The sequence below is a fragment of the Trachypithecus francoisi genome, unplaced genomic scaffold, assembly GCF_009764315.1.
Source record: "Trachypithecus francoisi isolate TF-2019V2 unplaced genomic scaffold, Tfra_2.0 Lachesis_group9, whole genome shotgun sequence".
Lineage (NCBI taxonomy): Eukaryota > Metazoa > Chordata > Mammalia > Primates > Cercopithecidae > Trachypithecus > Trachypithecus francoisi.
This window is the reverse complement of record NW_022681474.1, coordinates 37,224,986-37,252,889: the sequence shown is the minus strand read 5'-3', so window position 1 is coordinate 37,252,889 and position 27,904 is coordinate 37,224,986. Positions and strand designations below refer to the sequence as shown.

The following is a 27,904-nucleotide window of genomic DNA, read 5'->3' as shown; positions in this document are numbered from 1 at the left end:
CCAAGGCAGTTAGACCAACGCAGAGGCCTTGCCACTGGATTATGCTCACCTCGTTTGCACAGATGGGGCAGGGAAGGGGTTGACTCACTTCAGACGCTGGAATCAACACAGGTGTTTTCCTTCCTCAAGGCAACACAAGACTAGTATCTGTGGTTCAGCAAATACGTAACAGCAGGAACTTTTATTAGGAAATCAAGAACCAAACCCTCTTCTTCCTTCTCTAGCAAAACAGCATTAAAAGACTTCAGCAAATTTTAGTTGCAGAGCCTCTGGCTAGGCAGGGTGGACGCCAGCAGCAACTGGTGGGGGATGGGAAGAGTAAATAGAAGAGGAAGGCAAGTAGCTCTTCTCACTTTGTGTAAAACGGCCTGCTCAATGAGAGGCCTGAAAAACACTTAGAAAAATAGGGGGCTACACCTCCTTACCTTGGAACCCAGTGGAGCCAAAAACCTGTCGGCTGTGCCCGAGAGTACAAAATATCTTCTCAAATTGATTGTGAATCGAGCAATCTTTGGAACAGACAACACCCACTAACAAGTCTGCTCTTCTGTAGTTTGCTCTGTGACACAGCTCTCGTGCACCGTGCTTGCTTTTTAAGTAGTGATTCTCCAACTCGCCTGTGCACTGAAGCACCTGGAGGGCTGATTTAAATAGGGCGCCAGGCCCCACTCCAGGTGTTTCTGATTAGTAAGAGTTTCTGGGCTTAGGAGATCCTCCTGCCTCAGCCTCCCAGTTAGCTTGGGCTACAAGTATGTGCCACCATGCCCAGATAATGTTGTAACTTTTTGTAGAGAAGGGAGTCTCACCATCTTACCCAGGCTGGTCTCCAATTCCGGGATTCAAGCAATCCTCCCAACTTGGCCTCCCAAGTTGCTGGGATTATAGGCGTGAGCCACAGCACCAGCCAGACTTTACCTTTGATAGGTACTAACTACTGTTTAAAACAGTGGCTTTCTAACTTGGGTACACTTCAGATCATCTGAGGAGCTTTAACAACACCTGGCACCAAATCAATTAAATCAAAATTTCTGTGGGTTGGTCCCAGACATCAGTAGTTTAACATTTTTCCCAGGTGATTGCCAAAGCACAGCCAAGGTAAAGGAGTGCCATTCTATGACGTCATTCTTAGAGCACTTCAGCCCACAGGTTAAATTATGCAGGCAGATAAAACTGTGTATGTATCCTGGTAGCCCACGATAGCATGTCAACATTCATATCTAAAGTAATTTGTTCTTGTGCCAACACACAAAATCTGTACTTATCAAACAAGTGGGCTATAAATATGACAAGATCCAGCGTGTGTCAATGGCATACCTAACACAGCTGTCATTAAGGAGTCTGTACCAGCCGGGCGCGGTGGCTCACGCCTGTAATGCCAGCACTTTGGGAGGCCGAGGTGGGCGGATCACGAGGTCAGGAGATCGAGACCATCCTGGCTAACATGGTGAAACCCCGTCTCTACTAAAAATACAAAAAACTAGCCGGGCGAGGTGGTGGACGCCTGTAGTCCCAGCTACTCGGGAGGCTGAGACAGGAGAATGGCGTGAACCCAGGAGGCAGAGCTTGCAGTGAGCCTAGATCGTGCCACTGCACTCCAGCCCGGGCGACAGAACGAGACTCCGTCTGAAAAAAAAAAAAAAAAAAAAAAAAGGACTCTGTACCAATGCAAACAAGATTTCCTTGAGAATCGTTTCCAAAATGTAGATACCCTTTTCTACCTCCAGAGATTCTGATGCAGTAGGTCTGTGGAGGGGCCTTGGTGATTTGTTTTTCTAAGACCACCAGAGCGAGCACAAAAGAACCAGCGAGTAGGCAAGGCTAAAAGCAAAACTGCAAATTTATTCTTTGGTCATCTAGCTCCAGAGAAAAAGGTATGGGGGTGAAGTCTGTTGGCCTCCGGCAAGGAGGCCGAGAGAGTCACCCAGTAGAGCTCTCGGGCAGAGTTCCTAATGCAGTCCCGACAAAGGTAGGGGCTGAGGAAGCCCGCCCCGTGCATCTGCCGGGAGTGGCTTTTCTAGGAGTGGAAGGGCAATAGGCGGGGCACGGACGTGTCAGGGGAGGGGGGAGGAAGGCGCCGCAGGTGCCACCAGGTAAATCTTGATCTCTTCGGATTGACATCACCTGGCGCATGCCTGGTTGGTCTGCACCTTCCCGGGCGCCAGCTGCATCCTCGCGCACACGGGGAAAGTTGGTGATGAAAAACCCGGAAATGCACCATCTTGCCTCCGTTCGTCAAAACATTCCAACCTTTTATTGGTAATAGTGATAAGGGTGCCGTGGTCTGTCTGGCTACTTCCTGCTGTTAAGGGGCGTCGTCGAGGTCGGGGCCCATGGTTGGCATTTGGACGTACGGATGAAGAATAAAATAAGGCACAGTATTAGTATAGGAATGAGGAATGGAAGCATTTGTTGGAATAGGGGCAAAACCCAGAAGGAAGGTCCCAGCAAGGTTGAGGAGTATGAGATAGTTAAGAAAATTTAGTAAGTTTGAGGCAAGTGGGGAAAGCCAAACTGATTTCCACTGATTGCTTTCGGTAGGGGCCCTTTTTAGCTGGGAATGAGGAACGAGTGCGCAGAGTAGTTGTTGGCCAGGCAGCAATGAAGGAGTGGAGTTTTTTTGTGGAGTGGATGGCTTTCCACTTACTCCTACTACAGAGATATTGGATGGAAGGCTAGGTCCAGAGAAGGACGGCAAAACAGAATAGGTAGCCTCGCTGTTGATTAAAAATTGTCTTACCCGCTACCAGGAGAGTTACCCGCGGCTCGGCGAGGGTGATGGGGGTCCCCGAGTCTCGGCACCTTCAGTTGCCGTCGTCGTCCAGATGTAGGAGCTGGAAGGAGCTCCCAGGATCCTGGGAAAGGGGGTCACGTAGAGACGCAGCACCTGTTCTCAGGGTGGGGCAATCAGACTTCCAGTGTCCTCCCTGCTGGCAAGCAGGGCAGGGGGCTGCTGGTGGACGAGGGTTAGGACATTCACTGGCCCAATGTCCTGATGCCTTGCACTTATAGCAAGGCTACGTTGGGGCTGGGGACCTTGCGGACACCTGTTGGCATAGTGTCCTGCCTTGCCACACTTATAGCAGGCTCCTTTCGTAGCCTTGGAGTCTGCGGAGTGTGTGCTCTCTGGTCTGGGGGTTTCCCGTTTGTTTCCTCTTTACTTACACAATGGACACAATGGAAATGGAAATGGATCCCTGCCTGGCTTCAAAGCGTCCTTTGGAACCAGCAGAGACAAACTGGAGGCTCTTGAAGCCAAAATGGAGATTACCTTCAGGCGGACGTCTCCGTCCTGAACGGGTCTCCCGAGCCACTTGGTGGCTCCAAATGGACCTCGGACCTGCGCAGGATTTTGGCCGAGGGAGGTAAAGAGGAGACAAGGGCACTTACCCCAGAGAGGCCGTGAGAGTGAGGGAAGCGGGTCTCAGGTCCTGGTCCGTCTGCCGTGTGGGAGCAGGAGGAGGTTCCTCAACCCTTAGAGGCCTGAGGAGGGGTCTCCTCCCGGGTCTTCGGCACCAACTGATTTGTTTTTCTTAGACCACCAGAGCGAGCACAAAAGAACCAGCGAGTAGGCAAGGCTAAAAGCAAAACTGCAAATTTATTCTTTGGTCATCTAGCTCCAGAGAAAAAGGTATGGGGGTGAAGTCTGTTGGCCTCCGGCAAAGGAGGCCGAGAGAGTCACCCAGTAGAGCTCTCGGGCAGAGTTCCTAATGCAGTCCCGACAAAGGTAGGGGCTGAGGAAGCCCGCCCCGTGCATCTGCCGGGAGTGGCTTTTCTAGGAGTGGAAGGGCAATAGGCGGGGCACGGACGTGTCAGGGGAGGGGGGAGGAAGGCGCCGCAGGTGCCACCAGGTAAATCTTGATCTCTTCGGATTGACATCACCTGGCGCATGCCTGGTTGGTCTGCACCTTCCCGGGCGCCAGCTGCATCCTCGCGCACACGGGGAAAAGTTGGTGATGAAAAACCCGGAAATGCACCATCTTGCCTCCGTTCGTCAAAACACTTGGAACTGCACTTTTTTTTTTTTTGAGACAGAGTCTCACTGTATCGCCCAGGTTGGAGTGCACCAACACTACGCCTAGCTAAATTTTTGTATTTTTAGTAGAGATGGGGGTTTCACCGTGAGCCAGGATGGTCTCGATCTCCTGATCTCATGATCCACCCTCCTCGGCCTCCCAAAGTGCTGGGATTACAGATGTGAGCCACCTCGCCCGGCTGGAACTGCACTTTTAATGGGTAGTCTTTGAACCAGACTTTGAGAAATAAGCATAGTAATGGAAAAATCATGGATTTGAATTTAGGGGAAAATATCCCATTGCTGGTGACCTTGGGTGAGTTATCTGACTCTCTCAACCTTAGTTTCCTCAAATATGTAAAAATAATGTTACTAATACCCACCTTGCAAAGGTGTTGTGAGAATTAAAGATAATATACATAAAGAATCAGTAGTATATAGAGAGCATGGTAGATACCAAACAAATTTTATAAACGTTATGCGAAAGACAGTCTAGTGAACAGGTTAATTGCATTCAGATTCTTCCAGTTTTCTTTCAACATAAAAATGAAAAATCCCAGAAATCCCAGTGGCTGGATAACAGCCTCTCAGCTTCTGGAAGAAGTCCCTCGAGGGAACGACGACTGGAGAGTTATCTGCCTCACGAAGGTCTCTGGAGCTGGGTCAATGGAGCAGAGTTTCTATGATGATGCTGTTCACGCTTTCACACTTTAATAAAAGATCCTGAAAATGAATTTCTTCCTGGATTTAGTTCCAAGAGTAAAAGTATCTTAAAAGTTTCTTTAACCATCAGTCTATTGTAATCCCAGGACTTTGGGAGGCTGAGGCAAGCGGATCATTTGAAGTCAGGAGTTTGAGACCAGCCTGGCCAACATGGTGAAACCCCATCTCTACTAAAAATACAAAAATTAGCCGAGTGTGGTGGCGTGACCTGTAATCCTAGCTACTTGGGAGGCTGAGGCAGGAGAATCACTTGAACCTGGGAGGCGGAGGTTGCAGTGAGCCGAGATCATGCCATTGCATTCCAGCCTGGACCACAGAGCAAGATTAAGTTTCAAAAATAAACAAATAAACAAATAAAAATAAATATCAGTCTATTTTTTAAAGAGAATTTTTATCTGAAGTTTTACAGCAAAATTTTATAAACCTGTGAGTTTGTATCTTTTTCCAGGGAAATAACTCACAGACTTCATCAGATTCTCCAGGGGATCCAGAGCCCAAAAAAAGAAAACAGCCGCTGGCTTAGAGGCAAACAGATTATTCTTGTTTTTGGGTGACTGACCTCCTAGTCTGCTGGGGACTCAGGAGTAGGGGAGATGCTCCTGGGATGTGGGACTTTCAGTACTAACACTGGGATGGTACCAGGCAAACCAGGGCAAGTTGGTCACCCTACCTTATGCAGTAACTTAATCTGTTTTCGCAACTGAAATATAGAGTTCTCTTCAGGAGAACTGCCTCTGTCCTGCTGTGTTCCGTTGATGTATTAGTCATGTTGCATCTGAGTGTTTCTGCGAGGAAGGAAGACATACTTTTCTTTCTTTTTTTTTTCTGGAATTTTGTTTTTCTTGAGATGGAGTCTCCCTCTGTCACCCAGATGGAGTCTCCCTCTGTCACCATCTCGGCTCTCTGCAATCTCCACCTTCTGGGTTCAAGAGATTCTCCTGCCTCAGCCTCCTGGTGTAGCTGGGATTACAGGCATGTGCCACCACGCCCAGCTACTTTGTATTTTTGGTAGTGACGGGATTTCACCATGTTGGCCAGGCTGGTCTCGAACTCATGACCTCAGGTGATCCCCCTGCTGGGCTTCCTAAAGTGCTGGGATTACAGGTGTGAACCACCGCTCCCCGCCTGGAAATTATTTTTTCTCATGTTTGAGACAGCTAGTTGGGGTTGTTGATGAAGCCATGCCTATAATAGTTTAGTAAATACTCTTATTATTCATTTGGCATCATTATCTGTTCTTTATATTAATAGAAAAATCATACTATTAAGTGGAAAATTGTAAAACAAATGACAAAGACATAATATGTATACTACAAAAAGGTTCTTATGAACTGTGAAGAAATAGGCGAAAGGTCTAAAAGAAAAATGAGCAAAGAATGGAAATAGGCAATTGACAGAAAAGAAAAACTAAATGGTTTGCATACAAATAATATGGTTGAATTCAGTATTGATCGGGGCCTACAAATTAAAGTAACGAGATGCCACTTTTAGCCAACAGAGTGGCAAAATTTAAAAGAAGAGTGATAAGAACTATTGCTGCCAGAGAGGAAAAAATCACTCCCGTGAATTTATTTTGGAAATATATATGTTAATCCTTTTTTTAATGTTGATTTTTAAGTTCTGGGGTACATGTGCAGGTTGTGCAGTTTGGTTACACAGGCAAATGTGTGCCACAGTGGTTTGCTACAGATGTACCTTTCAATAAAGTGTACTCACTCCCTGCCAGCACCTCCCGGGGAACCAGCCGGGTGGAGAGGATGGACGCACCCTCCTGAGAAGGCAAAACTCTTGCCCTGGGACACAAAGCCCTGAAAGTTTGTGCTGCTCTTTCCAGTGACAGAGATAAAAGGGTGGGCTCAGGAGGCAGTGTCCACCACTGGCAGGCAGAGCTCTTGGATTCTTGGCTAACTCTCCTCAATCTCCCTCCAGTTTGTCTTTTAAGACTTTTATGGTATTTCACTTTATTCAGAAGCTTTTAAGTTTTATAAGATCAAATCTGTCAGTCTCTTTCTTTATGGCTTCTGAATTTTATGTCTTGATTAGAAAACCATCCTCACATCAAGATTAGAACAGTCTTCTGCTGTTTTTTTCTGTGAAAGCAGCCATAGCTAAATCGTGAGTGTGGCTGTGTTCCAATAAAACTTTTTTTATGAACACTAAAATATGAATTTGAACAGGATCAAGTTGTCGGCCTCTCACTCCTATAAACAGCTCCAGCCAGAAAATAAAACATCTGTGGATATGATACATTATTAATGCCTAGACTTAAAACATCAACCATAAGCTCCTCAAACGATAATTTGAGGATATGGTATCCTTGAATGATTTCAGTTTCTGCCTAGACTGAAACCATTACCTTTTGTCTTAGAACTTATACTTTCAGCTTCATTTCTAAACAGAATTTCTGCAGTTAACATAAAACATTAAATAAAATAAAAATAACCATCATCAGCTGCAGGCTGGATAGGAATTCCATTCCGGTATCTTTCAAACTAGAATAGCAGAGTTTTCTCTTCTGTGAGTTATCAAGGGCAAAAAGGCAGAGGGTAACCCAAGAAACAGAGCCAAGTCTGTAGCGAATGCCCTTTTCAGCAAAGTTGTGAAAAAGATGTTTCATTCTCTGGCTAGGCGCGGTGGCTCACACCTGTAACCTTGGCACTTTGGGAGGCCGAGGAGGGCAGATCACTTAAGGTCAGGCGTTCAAGACTAGCCTGGACAACATGGCGAAACCCTGTCTCTACTAAAAATACAACAACTTAGCCAGGCGTGGTGGCAGGCACCTGTAATCCCAGCTACTCCAGAGGCTGAGGCAGGAGAATGGCTTGAACCCAGGAGGCGGAGGTTGCAGTGAGCTGAGATGCTGTCTTGAGTGTGGGGCCACCATGATGAGACTAGTGTCCTTGTAAGAAGAGAAAGAGAAAGAAGAGAAGACAAGGCCATCTGCAAGCTGGGAAGAAGGCCCTCACCAGACACGGAATGCACTGGCATCCTGATTTTGGAATTCCCAGCCTTCAGCACTGTGAGGAATAAATTTCTGCTGTGTAAGCCATCCAGTCTATGGTATTTTTGTTATAGCATCCAAACTGCCTGAGACAGAGAATGACTGCTGAGTGGGCACAAGGTCTACCTTGGGGGTGATGAAAATGTTTTTGAACTAGTTAAAGGTGATGGTTGTACAACATTGTGAATATATTTAATTGCACACTTTAAGATGGTTAATTTTATGTTATCTGAATTTCACCTCAATAAGAAAAAGAAGGCTGGATGCTGTGGCTCATGCCTATAATCTCAGCCCTTTGGAAAGCCAAGATAGGTGGATAGCTTCAGTCTGGGAATTCAAGACTAGCTTGGGCAATATAGCAAAACCCCATCTCCACAAAAAAATACAAAAATTAGCCAGGTGCAGTGATAGCACTTGTAGTCCCAGCTACTAGGGAGGCTGAGGTGGGAGGCTTGCTTGGGCCTGGGAGGTCAAGGCTGTAGTGTGCGAAGATCACACCACTGCACTCCAGCCTGGGTGACAGAGTGAGAGACCCTGTTTCAAAAAATAAAAGAAAAAAAGAAAATGAAAAGAGGCAGGGCACAGTGGCTCATGCCTGTAATTCTAGCAGCTCATTAACCTGAGGTTGGAGAGCTGCTTGCGCCTAGGAGTTTAAGACCAGCCTGGGCAACATAGCAAGACCCCATCTCTATAAAAAAACTTACAAGTTAGCCATGCATGATGGCATGCACCTGCAGTCATAGCTACGTAGACAGCTGAGGCAGGAGGATCACTTGAACCAGGGAGCGTGAAGCTGCAGTGAGTTATGATTGTGCCACTGCACTCCAACCTGGGTGACACAGCGAGACCCCATCTCTTAAAAAAGAAGAAGAAGAAGAAGAAAAAAAAACAAATAAATAGTTACACCATCAAAAAAGTGAAAAGACAACCCACAGAATGGGAGAAAATATTTGCAGATTTGCCAAGGCACTTGCTTCCAAAATACATAAAGAACACTTACAACTCAATAGTAAAAAGATAAATAACTCAATTATATAGTAGGTAGAGGCTTTAAAAAGACATTTTCCAAAAGAATTTATATGAATGGCCAATAGCACATAAAAAGATGCTCAACATAATCATTAGAGAAATGCAAATCAAAACTACCGTGAAACAGCACCTCACTCCTGCAGGATGGCTACAATAAAAAAGACAGACAATAGCTAGTGTTCATGAGGATGTGGAGAAACTGGAACCCTCATGCAGTGCTGGTGGGAATGTGGTGCAGCCACTTTGGAAAACAGTGTGGCAATTCCTTAAAATGTTCAACAGAGTTACCATATGACCCAGCAATCCTATGGAGGATGGAGAAATGAAACACATGTCCACACAAAAACCTGTCTACAAATATTAGTAGCAGTATTATTCACAATAGCTAAAGGGTGAAAACAGCGCAAATGTCTACTAACCAATGAATGGGCAAACAAAATGTGGTATGTCTATACAATGGAAGGTTTTTCTGGCAATAAAAATAACTTAAGTACTGATACATACTACAACATGTATGAAACGAGAAAACATTATGCTAAGTGAAAGAAGCCAGACATTAAAGGCCACCTGTTGTGGCCGGGCGCGGTGGCTCAAGCCTGTAATCCCAGCACTTTGGGAGGCCGAGACGGGCAGATCACGAGGTCAGGAGATCGAGACCATCCTGGCTAATACGGTGAAACCCTGTCTCTACATAAAAATACAAAAAACTAGCCGGGCGACGAGGCGGGCGCCTGTAGTCCCAGCTACTCGGGAGGCTGAGGCAGGAGAATGGCGTAAACCCGGGAGGCGGAGCTTGCAGTGAGCTGAGATCTGGCCACTGCACTCCAGCCTGGGTGGCAGAGCAAGACTCCGTCTCAAACAAAAAAAAAATAAAAAAAAAAAAATAAAGGCCACCTGTTGTATGATTTAATTCATGGGAAGGAGTTGCCTAGGGCTGGGGGTAGGGAGATGGGAGTGGTGACTAATGGGTACGGGGTTTCTTTTTGAGATTATAATGTTCTAAAATTAGATTATGATGTTGACTGGACAACTCTGTGGATATGCCAAAACCATCGAATCGTACACATTAAATGAGTGAATGTATATGATATATGAATTATAGCTCAATAAAGCTGTCATAGAAAAAATATAACAAAGAGATTAAAATCATAATGGCAGGCCAGGCAAGGTGGCTCACACCTATAATCCCAGCACTTTGGGAGGCCAAGGTGGGTGGATCACTTGAGGCCAGGAGTTCGAGACCAGCTTGGTCAACATAGTGAAACCCCATCTCTACCAAAAATACAAAAAGTAGCTGGGTGTGGTGGTGTGCGCCTGTAACCCCAGCTACTCAGGAGGCTGAGGCAGAAGAATCACTTGAACTTGGGAGGCAGAGACTACAGTGAGCCAAGATTGCACCACTGCACTCCAGCCTGGGCGACAGAGTGAGATTCCGTCTCAAAAAAAAAGAAAAAAAAAATCCTAATGGCAACTGAAACAGTTATATATTATTGAGCAACAAGGTACCTCGAAGCTTAGCAGCTTACAGTAGCAAAGATTATATCACACAGTTGCTAAGGGTCAGGGATCCTGGAGTGGCTTTGCTGGGCAATTCTGGGTCAGTTTCTCATAAGGTTGAGGTCATGTTGCCCAGCTGATGCTGCCATCTCTGGAGATTCAGCTGGGGCTGGAGGATCTCTTGTTAAATTCATGTGGCTATTGACAGGAGGTTTTAGTTCTTTGCCAGATGGGTCTTTCCATGGGACTGTTCATGACATAACTTCCCCTAGAGTGAACGGTGAGAGAGGGAGAGTAAGAACCCAAGACAGAAATTGTGGTCTTTTATAGCTTAGTCTTAGGAGGAACACACCTCCACGTCTGCAGTATTATCTTGGTCACAAAGACCACTCCTGGGGCTATATACAAGGAGGTGAATACCAGGAGGTGGGGATCATTGGAAGTCATCTTGGACCACAATGTTATAACCACATGTATCACAGCAACAAATACCCAAACTGTGGCAGAAACTGCTTAGTGTCCCCTAATATCCATTCTTCCTCTTTTCTACAGTATCAAGCCCCTCTTTCCACATTTTAGCTGGGCTCATGGCTGCCCACTTCATTTTCTAGCCCACCTTTGCAACCAGATTTTGCCATTTGATTAAGGTCTGGCGAGAGGGAAGTATGAGGAAGTGACGTGTATAACATTCTGGAGTGTGTTTACTGAAGAGAGGGGCTGGACCCTTCCAACTCCTCCTGTCCTGTTACAGGTAATATGGATGTTGGCTGAAGCACCATCTTAGACCATGAGAATCAGGGCTACACTCTAGAGCTGGTAGAGTAGAAAGCTGGAAGCAGCCTGGGTTCTAGGAAAGTGCAGATTTACTATACCAGAGGCATGAGTCTTAGCTCCGGATTTTTATGAGATATTCAATCTTGTTTAAGGATCTGAATAATATAGGTATATAGAAAGTATAATACACATATGGAGAAAATTGCAGTGCTCTGTTGAATGACATACAGGCAGACATAAGTAAACAGAGAACTATACCGTGTCTATATTTGGGAAGACTGAGTATCCTAAGAAAGGCAGCTGTCTCCAAATCTATACATTCAATGGATTTTTCAATAAAACTCTTGACCATCTTTCTTATAGAATTTACTAAGTTGGTTCTACAAATTCAAAAAAATTGCAAAATTCTTTGTGAGAGTAAAGGTCCAAGCATAATCAAGACAATTTTGCAGAATGACACAAAGTGAGGGCTTTAAAACATAAACTTAGTGTCTAAAAGTTAAAACTAAATGATGAGTGCAAAGAGGCTTCAACAGCACCCTGAACCTGTACTTTAACTGTCACATTTAATTAAAAAAAAAAAATTTATAGCAAGTTTGGCAAATGTTAACATTTATTATGTTTGTGCATTTGGTACGAGTTCTTTGTTTCTCTGACTTTTCAACAGTTTTGAAATATTTCATAATACGAAATAATTAAAAATTAATACCTGGTAGGAGAATATTGAAGGAAGGAAGGAAGGAAAGAATGAATGAACGAAAGAAAGAAAAGAAAAAAAGAAGCAGAAGAAGAAAAGGAAGGAAGGAGGAGGAGGAGAAGAAGAAGAAGGGAGAAAGAAAGAGAGAGAGAAAGAAAGAAAGAAAGAAAAGAAAGAAAAGAAAGAAAGAAAGAAAAAGAAAGAAAAGAAAGAGAAAGAAAGAAAGAGTGTCTTATGCCTTACTCTAAGGTCTTGTATCTCCTAAAAAGAGGCAGAGATGTGGTGAAGGAGCGTGGGTTTTGGAGACAAACAGGAAATCTGACTTTATATCCTATTTCCCCCACTTTTTCTATGATGTTAGGCAAGTCATGCGACCTCTTAGCTCGAGTTTCTTATCTGGATAATGGGATAAAATACCCACTGCAGATGGCTGTCCTGAGGTCATCTCAGGTCAAGGTTATCTTTACCTGTGGGCACTGCCGTTGATACAACTGATAAAGCTTCTCTCTACACATTTGAAAGATCATAAAAAAGAGAAATTCAAAAGCTGTTCAGATCATTTCTGCTTACTTCTATGAAATAAATGCCTAAGATATCACATCGGGGTGATTTCTTTGCTCTTTGCTCGATCATGCTCTAGGTTTATGGAATCTTGCTTGAATTTCCTGCAAGTTAAAACCCTTTTGTGGTGTTGTTACAATTCTGATTCCTTAAGTGTACGATCAAGTTGTGTTCTGTTTGTTCTTTGAGTGGTGTATGGTCTTGCAGTGGTTAAGGAATGAGGAAGCTTGAGCTTTAGTTGGATTTTGCCATGGCCCTTATCTTCAAGGTTATGCATTTAAAAAACATTAGAAATGTCAGTAAATAAGTGCTCACTGGGTGCGGTGGCTCACGCCTGTAATCCCAGCACTTTGGGAGGCCGAGGCAGGTGGATCACTTGAGGTCAGGAGTTCGAGACCAACCTGGCCAACATGGTGAAACCCTGTCTCTTCTAAAATTACAAAAATTAGCTGAGCATGGTGGCACATACGTGTAATCCCAGCTACTTGGGAGGCTGAGGCAGGAGAATTGCTTGAACTCAGGAGGCAGAGGTTGCAGTAAGCCAAGATCACACCACTGTACTCCAGCCTGGGTGACAGAGAGAGAACCTGTCTCAAAAAAAAAAAAAAAAAAAAAAAACCTCATGAGATTTTTTGAGATCAGGAGAAAAAGTCAAAGTCATCTGAAAGTCGTTATTCTTCTGTGACATCACCATCATCATCACCTGATTTGGATGTGAGGAACAGTGACTTTTAAAGAAAAAGTGAAATATGCTTTTAGAAAATTTTCATTTGATGAATGTTCCCAAATGCTTGATTTCTAAATATTTCTTCTTGCTTTCCTTTCTTCCTCCTGCAAGGAAAGGCACCGATGCCCAGACCTGGCTACAAGCCCCAAGAGCCCAACGGCTGCGGCTCCTATTTCCTGGGTCTCAAGGTACCAGAAAGTGTATGTACTGCCAGCATTACCTTCTTGGTTGATTGGTTTTGACTGAGAGCAATCCTAGAGTTATCCTTGATGGAAGTGATTGTTTCTGGAAAAAAGTTGAGCAATACAATTAAGTATTTTAAATTGGATATGAGGGAGAGAATTTTCAGAGAAGATATGTGATTTCCTTTTCCCAGGGACAGCTGTCCCTCAGATAAACCCTTGGTAGTGGATCAGAACTTTGAAATCACCACTGAAAATGTCAGCTGAGACTTAGGACATCATGACATAACTTAATTTGCGATAGATCTGACAGGTTTGACTTATTGAAATTAGTGGACCATTCCAGTGACGTGCTGGAGCCAGCTGGTGCTGGCCAGTGAGAGCTGATTGTTGCATATTGTCATGACTTTTGCAAGCAGCTGACTTCATGTTAGTAGTGCCAAACTGGCTATGTTTGGAGTGCTGACATCATAGAAATCTGCAAACACACAAACATACCCCATGCCCAGCTAATTTTTGTATTTTTGGTACTTTGTATTTGGTACTAATTTTTGTATTTTGTAATTTTGTATTTTTGGCCAACATGGTTTCACCATGTTGGCCAGGGTGGTCTCGAACTCCTGACCTCAAGTGATCCACCCCCCTCGGCCTCCCAAAGGTGACTGGGATTACAGTCATGAGCCACCACGCCCAGACACATGTGGCATTTTATGAACTTAGTTACACAGTTTATGCCACTACATTTACAGTTGTTTATAGGTTGCTTAGTAAGCATGGGTGTGTGTGAGATGTTGTGTTTTAATTACAGCCCTCTTGTGATCAGGAGCTGTGTGTTCTATACCCACTCTACTTTCCAACACATCCACACACACTCACACATACACACCCTTAAAATAGTGCTGTCTGGGATGCTGGTGATCTCTTGATGAACTGAGGCTGAATTTTTTTTATACTTCTTTTTTTTTTTTTTGAGACGGAGTCTTGCTTTGTCGCCCAGGCTGGAGTGCAGTGGCCGGATCTCAGCTCATTGCAAGCTCCGCCTCCCGGGTTTACGCCATTCTCCTGCCTCAGCCTCCCGAGTAGCTGGGACTACAGGCGCCCGCCACCTCGCCCGTCTAGTTTTTTGTATCTTTTAGTAGAGACGGGGTTTCACCATGTTAGCCACGATGGTCTCGTTTTTTATACTTCTTAGCCGTAGAATCCTTTGCTCACACAAAATCTCATATGGGAATGTTAAGTGTTAATTACATTTAGAAGCCCTGTGGCTCTGCTCTCTTGACTACCCTTCCGGTCTCTATTTTCATTACTGTAAGCTGCCTCTGGATTTTAAAATTATTAACATCTAAAAAAAAAAAAAAAAGGTGAAAAATGGGCCAGAATCGCTTATTGAACTAATAACTAAGTAACAATGAAAACTTGTAATCCTGTGACTGTTGGCATTTTACTGAGTCATTGGTGTTTCCGAATTGATCGGGATATGCAATAGAAATGTGAGAACTGGCTAGTTAATAACAAGGTGGGCAAGGTTGCCTAAGGTCCTTAGTCTAAACGTGGCATTTCTTCCCCTTCTTTTCCCTTCCTTCCCTTTTCCCCAGATGGACTTGGGCATTCCAGCAATGACCAAGTGCTGCAACCAGCTGGACGTCTGCTATGACACGTGCGGTGCCAACAAATATCGCTGCGATGCAAAATTCCGATGGTGTCTCCACTCCATCTGCTCTGACCTTAAGCGGAGTCTGGGCTTTGTCTCCAAAGTGGAAGGTAGGTATCTCAATGGCATGTACAATGCACAGGGAGTTTTGTTCCTGTTTTCACACCGAGATATAGCCAGAACCCCTTGACTCAAAGAGATCATCAGAGCTAACTGAATAATCTTGACAGAACACTGTGGCTGAGCAAGAAATGGTGAAGGAAAGATTCTGGGCACTCCTTCACTAAAGTTCTTGCTGTCCTGCCCGCGAGCTGCTGGCACCACTCCTGAAGGTAAACGACTACACCAAAGCCTTCCCAGAAAAAATAAAAATCTATCATTTAAGGCTGGAGAAGGAATTGCCCAACTGGCTTGGATTATCCATTCCACTGTTAAATAATTTTCCATATCAGGAATATTCCTTATAGGACCACATGGTTTGGCTTAAGCCTTTTTTGTTTGTTTGTTTTGTTTTCAGTCAGGGTAGGAATTCAAAAAACCTTTTCTGTGTAAAGATCTCCATACACTTGAGGACAATTATTTTATTTAAAATTTTAAAAAAATTTTTTGAGACAGAATCTCATTCCGTCACCCAGGCTGGAGTGCAGTGGTGTGATTTTGGCTCACTACAACCTCTGTTTCCGGGTTCAAGTGATTCCTGTGCCTCAGCCTCCCATGTAGCTGGGATTATAGGCATGTGCCACCATGCCCAGCTGATTTTTGTATTTTTAGTAGAGATGGGGGGGGTCTCGCCATGTCGCCCAGGCTGGCCTCGAACTCCTGAACTCAAGCGATCTGCCTGCCTCAGCCTCCCAAAGTGCTGGGATTACAGGCGTGAGCCACCATGCCCAGCAAGGATAGTTATTTTAAACAACTGCTTTGCTACCTAGTTTCTAGCACTGACTATTTCTTTTTCCTAATTTACTTAGGAAGTTTTTACTCTCTCAGTTTCTGAAGCCAGGATATTGCATCCAGGTGTGAATTAGCATTTTCTATTTTTAGAAGACAAGCGTTGAAATGCAGGCTGATAAAGAGCTGGCTCCACAGCACAGACAGTGTCTGCAGTAAAGAGAATGTTGGATCTTTTCATAGATCAATGTTTAGCGTGCAGTCTGGAGGTGAAGGTGTGAGGGCTTGGAAATGTGAATAATTCAGTGTGCTCTATGAAAGGGAGTATCATTCTATTTTGTTTCTACAGAGGGTGAAAAAGTACCTGCTGCTAATCTATGGTCAGGTCAAGTTACTTTCTGCAAGCAATGTCCCATTGATTCATTCTCTCAAATATCTCTTTCATATCCCACTTGCCTGGTTACTGCAAATTAACCCAGTCTCTGTGTCCCATCTAATTGATGGTCACCATTGGGACCAGATATGCCACACAAATCTGATCATCTTGACCCCCTGTGTAAATCATTCAGTACATTCCTCCTTGTGGATTAAATGCACACTCCTCAGTATGCCGTACATAGCCCTTTCTGATTCAGCCCTAGCCTTCCCCTCCACCATCATCTTGGGCATTCCTGGTCTCTCTCCTGACTCCTGCCTCAGTGGGCTCAGAACTGTCCCTTCGTAGATTCTACAAAGAGTGTTTCGAACCTGGTGAATCAGAACACAGGTTCCATTCTGTGAGATGAATCCACCCATCACAAAGCACTTTCACAGATAGCTTGTTCCTAACTTATTTTTTGCACGTTATTCGATTTTTCCTTATAGGCCTCAATGGTCTCAGAAATAACCCTTCTTAGATTCTACAAAAAGAGTGTTTCGAACCTGGTGAATCAAAACACAGGTTCCTTTCTGTGAGATGAATGCACCCATCACAATGCATTTTCAGTAGCTTGCTTCTAGTTTTTATCGCGGGATATTAGATGTTTTTCTCATAGCCCTCCATGGGCTGAGAAATGTCCCTTTGTAGATTCTACAAAAAGCATGTTTCCAACCTGGTGAATCAGAACACAGGTTCCATTCTGTGAGGTGAATCCACCCATCATACAGCATTTTCAAAGATTGCTTATTTCTCCTTTTTATCACAGACTATTCTATTTTTCCTTATGGGCCTCAGTGGGCTCAGAAATGTCCCTTTGTAGATTCTGCAGAGTGTTTCCAACCTGGTGAATCAAACTACTTGGGTAGACGGCCCATTCCTTTCTGCCCCTGTGTGGAACACACTAATCATTCATTTTTTGTTGTTGTTGAAACAGATTTATTAAGTTACAATTCACACACGATACAATTCACCCATTTAAATGCTTTTAAATATGTTCACAGAGTTATGCAGTCAATCCCACAGTCAATTTAGAACACGTTCATCACCCTGAAAAGGAACCCCAGAGCCATTAACCGTCTCTCCCCAAACTCCCCCTGCCCAGCTTGAGGAAATCATGAATCTACTTTCTACCTCTAGAACTGCCTATTCTGGACATTTCATATAAATGGAATCATACAATATATGGTTTTCTGTGACTGACTTACTTCACTTGGCAAGGTTTATCCATGTTGTAGAATGTATCAGTATTCCATTCCTTTTTATTGCTGAATAATATTCCATTGTATGGCTGTAACGTATTTTCTTTTTTTTTTTAAATTCTACTTTAAGTTCTAGGGTATGTGTGCACAAAGTGCAGGTTTGTTACATATGTATACACGTGCCATGTTGGTGTGCTGCACCCACTAACTCGTCATTTACACTGGGTATATCTCCTAATGCTATCCCTCCCCCATCCCTCCACCCCACCACAGGCCCTGGTGTGTGATGTTCCCCACACTGTGTCCAAGTGTTCTCATTGTTCAATTCTCAACTATGAGTGAGACCATGCGGTGTTTAGTTTTCTGGCCTTGTGATAGTTTGCTCAGAATGATGGTTTCCAGCTTCATTCATGTCCCTACAAAGGACATGAACTCATCCTTTTTACGGATGCATAGTATTCCATGGTGTATATGTGCCACATTTTCTTAATCCAGTCTATCATTGATGGACATTTGGGTTGGTTCCAAGTCTTTGCTATTGTGAATAGTGCCGCAATAAACATACGTGTGCATGTGTCTTTATAGTACCATGACTTACAATCCTTTGGGTATATACCCAGTAATGGGATGGCTGAACCAAATGGTATTTCTAGTTGTAGATCCTTGAGGAATTGCCACACTGTCTTCCACAATGATTGAACTGGTTTACAGTCCCAACAACAATGTAAAAGTGTTTCTATTTCTCCACATCCTCTCCAGCACCTGTTGTTTCCTGACTTTTTAATGATCGCCATTCTAACTGGTGTGAGATGGTATCTCATTGTGGTTTTGATTTGCATTTCTCTGATGACCAGTGATGATGAGCATTTTTTCATGTGTCTGTTAGCTGCATAAATGTCTTCTTTTGAGAAGTATATGTTTATATCCTTTGCCCACTTTTTGATGGAGTTGTTTGATTTTTTCTTGTAAATTTGTTTAAGTTCTTTGTAGATTCTGGATATTAGCCCTTTGTCAGATGGGTAGATTGTAAAAATTTTCTCCCATTCTGTAGGTTGCCTGTTCACTCTGCTGGTAGTTTCTTTTGCTGTGCAGAAGCTCTTTAGATCCCATTTGTCAATTTTGGCTTTTGTTGCCATTGCTTTTGGTGTTTTAGTCATGAAGTCCTTGCCCATGCCTATGTCCTAAATGGGATTGCCTAGGTTGTCTTCTAGGGCTTTTATGGTTTTAGGTCTAACATTTAAGTCTTTAATCTATGTTGAATTAATATTTGTATAAGGTGTAAGGAAGGGATCCAGTTGCATCTTTCTACATATGGCTAGCCAGTTTTCTCAGTACCACTTATTAATTAGGGAATCCTTTCCCATTACTTGTTTTTGTCAGGTTTGTCAAAGATCAGATGGGTGTAGATGTGTGGTGTTCCATTGAGGCCTCTGTTCTGAGGCCTCTGTTCTGTTCCATTGGTCTATATCTCTGTTTTGGTACCAGTACCATGCTGTTTTGGTTACTGTAGCCTTGTAGTATAGTTTGAAGTCAGGTAGCATGATGCCTCCAACTTTGTTCTTTTGGCTTAGGATTGTCTTGGCAATGTGGGCTCTTTTTTGGTTCCATATGAACTTTAAAGTAGTTTTTCCAATTCTGTGAAGAAAGTCATTGGTAGCTTGATGGGGATGACCTTGAATCTATAAATTACCTTGGGCAGAATGGCCATTTTCATGATATTGATTCTTCCTATCCATGAGCATGGAATGTTCTTCCATTTGTTTGTGTCCTCTTTTATTTCATTGAGCAGTGGTTTGTAGTTCTCCTTGAAGAGGTCCTTCACATCCCTTGTAAGTTGGATTCTTAGGTATTTTATTCTCTTTGAAGCAATTGTGAATGGGAGTTCACTCATGATTTGGCTCTCTGTCTGTTATTGGTGTATAAGAATGTGTGTGATTTTTGCATATTGATTTTGTATCTGTAGACTTTGCAGAAGTTGCATATCAGCTTAAGGAGATTTTGGGCTGAGACCATGGGGTTTTCTAAATATACAATCATGTCATCTGCAAACAGGGACAATTTGACTTCCTCTTTTTCTAACTGAATACCCTTTATTTCTTTTCTCGCCTGAATGTCCTGGCCAGAACTTCCAACACTATGTTGAATAGGAGTGGTGAGAGAGGGCATCCCTGTCTTGTGCCAGTTTTCAAAGGGAATGCTTCCAGTTTTTGCCCATTCAGTATTATATTGGCTGTGGGTTTGTCATAAATAGCCCTTATTATTTTGAGATATGTTCCATCAATACTAGTTTATTGAGAGTTTTTAGCATGAAGGGCTGATGAATTTTGTTGAAGGTCTTTTCTGCATCTATTGAGATAATCATGTGGTTCTTGTCTTTGGTTCTGTTTATATGATGGATTACATTTATTGATTTGCATTTGTTGAACCAGCCTTGCATCCCAGGGATGAAGCCAACTTGTTCGTGGTGGATAAGCTTTTTGATGTGCTGCTGGATTTGGTTTGCCAGTATTTTATTGAGGATTTTTGCATCGATGTTCATCAGGGATATTGGTCTAAAATTCTCATTTTTTTGTATGTGTCTCTGCCAGGCTTTGGTATCAGGATGATATTGGCTTCATAAAATGAGTGAGGGAGGATTCCCTCTTTTTCTATTGATTGGGATAGTTTCAGAAGGGATGGTACCAGCTCCTCTTTGTACCTCTGGTAGAATTCAGCTGTGAATACATCTGGTCCTGGACTTTTTTCAGTTGGTAGGCTATTAATTATTGCCTCAATTTCAGAGCCTGATATTGGTCTATTCAGGGATTCAACTTCTTCCTGGTTTAGTCTTGGGAGGGTGTATGTGCAGGAATTTATTCATTTCTTCTTCATTTTCTAGTTGATTTGCGTAGAGGTGTTTATAGTATTCTCTGATGGTAGTTTGTATTTCTGTGAGATTGGTGGTGATGTTCCCTTTATCATTTTTTATTGCATCTATTTGATTCTTCTCTCTTTTCTGCTTCATTAGTTTTGCTAGTGGTCTATCAATTTTGTTGATCTTTTCAAAAAACCAGCTCCTGGATTCATTGATTTTTTTTGAAGGGTTTTTTGTGTCCCTATTTCCTTCAGTTCTGCTCTGATCTTAGTTATTTCTTGCCTTCTGCTAGTTTTTCAATGTGTTTGCTCTTTCTTCTCTAGTTCTTTTAATTGTGATGTTGGGGTGTCCATTTTAGATCTTTCCTGCTTTCTCTTGTGGGCATTTAGTGCTTTAAATTTCCCTCTACACACTGCTTTAAATGTGTCGCAGAGATTCTGGTATGTTGTGTCTTTGTTCTCATTGTTTTCAAAGAACATCTTTATTTCTGCCTTCATTTCATTATGTACCCAGTAGTCATTCAGGAACAGGTTGTTCAGTTTCCAAGTAGTTGAGTAGTTTTGAGTGAGTTTCTTAATCCTGAGTTCTAGTTTGATTGCACTGTGTTCTGAGAGACAGTTTGTTATAATTTCTGTTCTTTTACATTTGCTGAGGAGTATTTTACTTCCAACTGTGTGGTAAATTGTGGAATAAGTGCGATGTGGTGCTGAGAAGAATGTATATTCTGTTGATTTGGGGTGGAGAGTTCTGTAGATGTCTATACCAAGAGTTCTGCTTGGTATAGAGCTGAGTTAAAGTCCTGGATATCCTTGTTAACTTTCTGTCTTGTTGATCTGTCTAATGTTGACAGTGGGGTGTTAAAGTCTCCCATTATTATTGTGTGGGAGTCTAAGTCTCTTTGTAGGTCTCTAAGGACTTGCTTTATGAATCTGGGTGCTCCTGTATTGGGTGCATATATATTTAGGATAGTTAGATCTTCTTGTTGAATTGATCCCTTTACCATTATGTAATGGCCTTCTTTGTCTCTTTTGATCTTTGTTGGTTTAAAGTCTGTTTTATCAGAGACTACGATTGCAGCCCCTGCTTTTTTTTTGTTTTCCATTTGCTTGGTAGATCTTCCTCCATCCCTTTATTTTGAGCCTATGTGTGTCTCTGCATGTGAGATGAGTCTCCTGAATATAGCACACTGATGAGTCTTGACTCTTTATCCAATTTGCCAGTCTGTGTCTTTTAACTGGAGCATTTAGCCTATTTACATTTAAGGTTAATATTGTTATGTGTGAATTTGATCCTGTCATTATGATGTTCGCTGGTTATTTTGCTCGTTAGTTGATGCAGTTTCTTCTTCGCATCAATGGTCTTTACATTTTGGTATGTTTTTGCAGTGGCTGGCACTGGTTGTTCCTTTCCACATTTAGTGCTTCCTTCAGGAGCTCTTGTAAGGCAGGCCAGGTGGTGACAAAATCTCTCAGCATTTGCTTGTCTATAAAGGATTTTATTTCTCCTTCACTTATGAAGCTTAGTTTGGCTGGATATGAAATTCTGGGTTGAAATTCTTTTTTTTAAGAATGTTGAGTATTGGCCCCCACTCTCTTCTGGCTTGTAGGGTTTCTGCCAAGAGATCCGCTGTTAGTCTGATGGGCTTCCCTTTGTTTTGTGGGTAACCTGACCTTTCTCTCTGGCTGCCCTTAATATTTTTTCCTTCATTTCAACTTTGGTGAATTTGACAATTATGTGTCTTGGAGTTGCTCTTCTCGAGGAGTATCTTTATGACATTCTCTGTATTTCCTGAATTCAAATGTTGGCCTGCCTTGCTAGGTTGGGGAAGTTCTCCTGGATAATATCCTGAAGAGTGTTTTCCAACTTGGTTCCATTCTCCCCATCACTTTCAGATATACCAATCAAACATAGATTTGGTGTTTTCACATAGTCACATATTTCTTGGAGGCTTTGTTCATTTGTTTTTACTCTTTTTTCTCTAAACTTCTCACTTCATTTCATTAATTTGATCTTCAGTCACTGATACCCTTTCTTCCACTTGATCGAATTGGCTACTGAAGCTTGTGCATGCGTCATATAGTTCTCATGCCATGGTTTTCAACTCCAACCGGTGGTTTAAGGTCTTCTCTATGCTGTTTATTCTAGTTAGCCATTCGTCTATTCTTTTTTCAAGGTTTTTAGCTTCTTTGCGATGGGTTCAAACATCCTCCTTTAGCTTGGAGAAGTTTGTTATTACCAGTTGTCTGAAGCCTTCTTCTCTCAACTCGTCAAAATCATTCTCTGTCCAGCTTTGTTCTGTTGCTGGTGAGGAACTGCATTCCTTTGGAGGAGAAGCGGTGCTCTGATGTTTAGAATTTTCAGCTTTTCTGTTCTGGTTTCTCCCCATCTTTATAGTTTTATCTACCTTTGGTCTTTGATGATGGTGACATACAGATGGGGTTTTGGTGTGGATGTCCTTTGTTTGTTAGTTTTCCTTCTAACAGTCAGGCCCCTCAGCTGCAGGTCTGTTGGAGTTTGCTGGAGGTCCACTCCAGACCCTGTTTGCCTGGGTATCACCAGCGGAGGCTGCAGAACAACAAATACTGCAGAACGGCAAATGTTCCTGCCTGATCCTTCCTCTGGAAGCTTCATCTCAGAGGGGCACCCAGCTGTATGAGATGTCTGTCGGCTCCTACTGGGAGGTGTCTCCCAGTTAGGCTACTCAGGGGTCAGGGACCCACTTGTGGAGGCAGTCTGTCCATTCTCAGATCTCAAACTCCATGCTGGGGGAACCACTACTCTCTTCAAAGCTGTCAGACAGGGATGTTTAAGTCTGCAGAAGTTTCTGCTGCCTTTTATTCAGTTATGCCCTGCCCCGAGAGGTGGAGTCTACAGAGGCAGGCAGGCCTCCTTGTGCTGCAGTGGGCTCCACCTAGTTCGAGCTTCCCAGCAGTTTTGTTTACCTACTCAAGCCTCAGCAATGGTGACATCCCTCCCCCAGCCTCGCTGCCCCCTTGCAGTTTGATCTCAGACTGCTGTGCTAGTGGTGAGCGAGGCTCCGTGGGCGTGGGACCCTCTGAGCTAGGTGCAGGATATAATCGGGTATGCTTTTTGCTAAGACCATTGAAAAAGTGCAGTATTAGGGTGGGAGTGTCCTGATTTTCCAGGTACCATCTGTCACGGCTTCCTTTGGCTAGGAAAGGGAATTCCCTGACCCCTTGCGCTTCCCGGGTGAGGCGATGCTTTGGCTCACACTCCGTGGGCTGCATCCACTGTCCAACAAGCCCCAGTGAGATAAACCTGGTACCTCAGTTGGAAATGCAGTTGGAAATGCAGAAATCACCCGTCTTCTGCATCGCTCACGCTGGGAGCTGTAGACTGGGGCTGTTACTATTTGGCCATCTTGGAACCTCCCTCAACATATTTTCTTTATCCATTCATCAATTGATGGACATTTGTGTTGTTTCTACCCTCTGGCTATTATGAATAATACTGCTATGAACACATTTATGCACAAATTTTTGTGGAAACATAGGTTTTCATTTCTTTTGGGTATGTATCTAGGAGAGGAATTGCTAGGTTAAATGGTAACTCTATGTTTAACATTTTGAAGAGCTGCCAAACTGTTTTCCAAAGTGGCCACACCATTTTGCATTCCCACCAGCAAATTGTGAAGGCTCAGGCTCTTCCACATCCTCACCAACATTTGTCATTATCTGTCTTTTTAATTATAGACCCTACTCCCTGTGAAGTTGTATCTCATGGTGATTTTAATTTGCATTTCCCTGACAATTACTGATATTGGGCATCTCTTTATGTGCTTATTGGCCATTGTATATATACTTGGATGTCTATTAGGATTCTTTATCTCTTTTTAAATTGTGTTGTCTTTTTATTATTGAATTGTAAGAGTTCTTTATATTTTCAAGTCCTTTATCAGATATATGATTAGCAAATATTTTCTCCCCCCTTTTTTTTGTTTTTTTTCCTTACTTTCTTGATGGTATTATTTGCAGCACAGAAGTTTCAAATTCTAAGTCCAATTTATCTATTTTTTAAATCTGTTCTTTTGTCATTTGTACTTTTGGTGTCATACGTAGTAATGCTTTGCCTAACCCAAGGTCACAAAGATTTACTCATGTTTTCTTCTAAGAGTTTCATTGTTGTAGCTCTTAACATTTAGGTCTGTGATTCATTTTGAGTTAATATTTGTATATGGTGTAAGAAAAAGGTCTAGGCCAGGCGCGGTGGCTCAAGCCTGTAATCCCAGCACTTTGGGAGGCCGAGACGGGCGGATCACGAGGTCAGGAGATTGAGACCATCCTGGCTAACACGGTGAAACCCTGTCTCTACTAAAAAATACATAAAACTAGCCGGGCGAGGTGGCGGGTGCCTGTAGTTCCAGCTACTCTGGAGGCTGAGGCAGGAGAATAGTGTGAACCCGGGAGGTGGAGCTTGCAGTGAGCTGAGATTCGGCCACTGCACTCCAGCCTGGGCAACAGGATGAGACTCCATCTCAAAAAAAAAAAAAGAAAAAGAAAAAAGAAAAAGGCCCAATTTCATTCTTTTCTATGTGGATATTCAGTTCTTCTGGCACTGTTTGTTGAAAAGACTATTCTTTCCTACATTAAATTATCTTTGCATGCTTGTCAAAAATCAATTGACCATAAAGGTTAAGATTTATTTCTAGACGCTCAGTTCTATTCCACTGATCTATGTCAGGACCATGCTGTCTGTTACTGTTGTTATGCAGTAAATTTTGAAATCAAGATGTGTTCTTAAACTGTGTACTTTTTTGCCAAAACTATTTTGGACATTCTGGGTCCCTCACATTTCCATATGAATTTTAGGAACTGTTAGTCAATTTCTCCAAGGAATGGCAGCTAGAATTTTGAGAGGGTTATCATTGAATCTATAGATCAATTTGAGAATATTGCCATCTTAACAAAATTATATTTATATCAATGTCCTTTCCATTTATTTAGGTCTTCTTTATTTCAACAATGTGTTTATAGTTTTCACAGTACAAATCTTGGACTTCTGTTAAATTTATTCCTGAGTATTTTACTCTTTTTAATGCTATTGAAATGTAATTGTATTTAAATTTTATTTTCAGATCATTTACTAATAATATATAGAAATACATTTGATTTTTGTACATTGATCTTATATCCTGCAACACAGCTGAAATAACTCCTTAGTTCTAATTGATTTTTTTCATGGATTCCATAGGTTTTTCTATATATGAGATAATGCCATCTGCTTTTCATCTTCCTTTACAATTTGGATTTTTAAAATTTTTTTCTCTTGCCTACTTGCCCTGGCTCGAGCTTCCAATACAACATTGAATAGAAGTGTTGTGAGTGGACATTGTTGTCTTGTTTCTGATCTTAGAGTAAAAGCATTTCGTCTTTCACCACTGAGCATGATTGTTAGCTATGGCTGTCTCTAGACGGTCTTTATCAGGTTGTGGGAGTTCTCCTCTTTTCCCAGTTCGTTGAGTGTTTTTGTTGTTGTTGTTGTTGTTTATTTTTCTTCTTCTTCTTTTTTTTTTTTTTCCTGAGACAGAGTTTCACTCTTATGCCCAGGCTGGAGTGAAGTGGTGTAATCTTGGCTCACTGCAACATCCGCACCCCGGGTTCAAGCGATTCTCCTGTCTTCGCCTCCTGAGTAGCTGGGATTACAGGCGCCCGCCACCATGCCTGGCTAATTTTTGTATTTTTAGTAGAGACAGTGTTTCACCATGTTGGCCAGGCTGGTCTGGAACTCCTGACCTCAGGTGCTCCACCTGCCTTGGCCTCCCAAAGTGCTAGGATTACAGGTGTGAGCCACTGCATCTGGCTGAATGTTTTTATCATGAAAAAGTGTTGGATGTTTTCAAATGTTTTTTCTGCATCTATTGAGATGATCATGTGGTATTTGTTCTATATTCTATTGATGTAGTGTATCATATTAATTGATTTTAGTATAGTTTAGCATTCTTAGGCTAAATCACACTTAGTCATGATGTAAACCTTTTTATATGTTGCTGGATTCAGTTTACTAGTATTTTGTTGAGGATTTTGCATCTATAGTCAAAAGAGATACTAGTCTATAGTTTGTTATTTTTGTGATGTCTTTGGTTTTGGTATCAGAGTGATATTGACCTCGTAAAATGAGTTGGGCAATGATCCCTTCTCTTCTAATTTTTTAAAAAGTTTAGAAAGGATTGATATTAATTCTTTAAATGTTTGGTAAAATTCCCCAGTAAAGCCAAGTAGAACTGGATTTCTTTGGGGAAGTTTTAAATAACTAAATCACCAGCTTGGGTTAGTAATTGTATTTGTATACACTAACAATCTATTCATATTTTCTATTCTTCTTGAGTCAGTTTCAGCAGTTCATGTCTTTCTACAAACTTGTCCATTCCATCCAAGTTATCCACATTTTTTGGCATGTAGTTATTCATAGTATTCCCTTGTAATCACTTTTATTTTTATTTTTTTTGAGATGGAGTCTCACTGTGTCGCCCAGGCTGGAGTGCAGTGGCGTGATCTTGGCTCACTGCAAGCTCCGCCTTCGGGTTCATGCCATTCTTCTGCCTCAGCCTCCTGAGTAGCTGGGACTACAGGCGCCCGCCACTACACCCTGCTAATTTTTTGTATTTTTTGTAGAGACAGGGTTTCACTGTGTTAGCCTAGAGGGTCTCGTTAGCCAGGAGGTCTCCTGGCCTCTGATCTGCCTGCTTCGGCCTCCCAAAGTGCTGAGATTACAGGCGTGAGCCACCGTGCCTGGCCCTAATCCTTTTTATTTCTGTAAGATTGTTGGTGACATTTCTTTCTTATTCCTGAATTTGGTAATTTGAATCCTCTCTTTTTTTCTTGGTTAGTCTAGCTAAAAGTTTGTCAACATTTTTTATCTTTTCAATGAACCAACTTAAAAAAAATTGATATATCATTCACATACCATAAAATATACCCTTCACTTCAGTGGTTTTTGTGTATTCACAGAATTGTACAACCATCACCACAATCTAATTCTAGAACATTTTCATTAGTCCCAAAAGAAACCCTGTAGCCATTAACAGTCATTACTCATTACCTTCCCTACCCCACCCCAGCCCTAGACAATCTCTGTTTTACTCTCCGTATGGATTGCCTATTCTGAAAATTTCATATAAACGGAATCATACAATATGTGGCCTTTTGTGTCTGGCTTCTTTTACTTAACATAATGTTTTCAAGATTCATCCATGTTTTAGTATGCATCAGTACTTCGTTTTCCTGACCATTCTTTAGTTTAAACTTAGGTATCTTACTTCCTCTAAGATACCTCCCCTAATAACCCTTGCTGCAAAGGGATAGAGACCCTTTCTGTGGGCTCTCATACCACCTTGGGGTTATTTTCATCATGAAGTAGTGTAGCTATCTGTTTACCTGTCCACCTCTTTATCCAAACTATGGAGTCCTTAAGTTGAGGATGATGCCTTTTGTCTCTGTATCCTTGGCTCCTAAGACAGTGGCTAACGAACATATCCAACACATGCAAATGTTTTTCCATCAATGAATGGTTGTTCATCCAATACTTGAACAGTGAAAACTATAGGCGAGATTGGGTGTGTTCCGGGTGGTATGTCCATAGATGGGAAAGCTATGGAAAACATAAAAGAGAGAGTCTTCTGCAAAAAATATTCTCCATGGAGTGAGCACGGTGGTGTGGGAGGTTCTGGTTGC

At 42.5% G+C, this 27,904-nt stretch overlaps 1 protein-coding gene across 3 annotated transcripts in view; it reads left to right on the top strand.

Annotated features, from left to right (window-relative positions):
• Positions 1-27,904, top strand: part of PLA2G12B (phospholipase A2 group XIIB) — a 30,364-nt gene that overhangs the window by 1,671 nt on the left and 789 nt on the right. For 2 of the 3 annotated variants that reach the window (XM_033209265.1, XM_033209264.1), the window contains exons 2-3: positions 13,133-13,221; positions 14,799-14,964. In XM_033209265.1, the coding sequence (XP_033065156.1) occupies positions 13,133-13,221; positions 14,799-14,964 (255 nt within the window). The remainder of the gene's footprint in view (positions 1-13,132; positions 13,222-14,798; positions 14,965-27,904) is intronic. The other variant, XM_033209266.1, reaches the window with a different exon arrangement.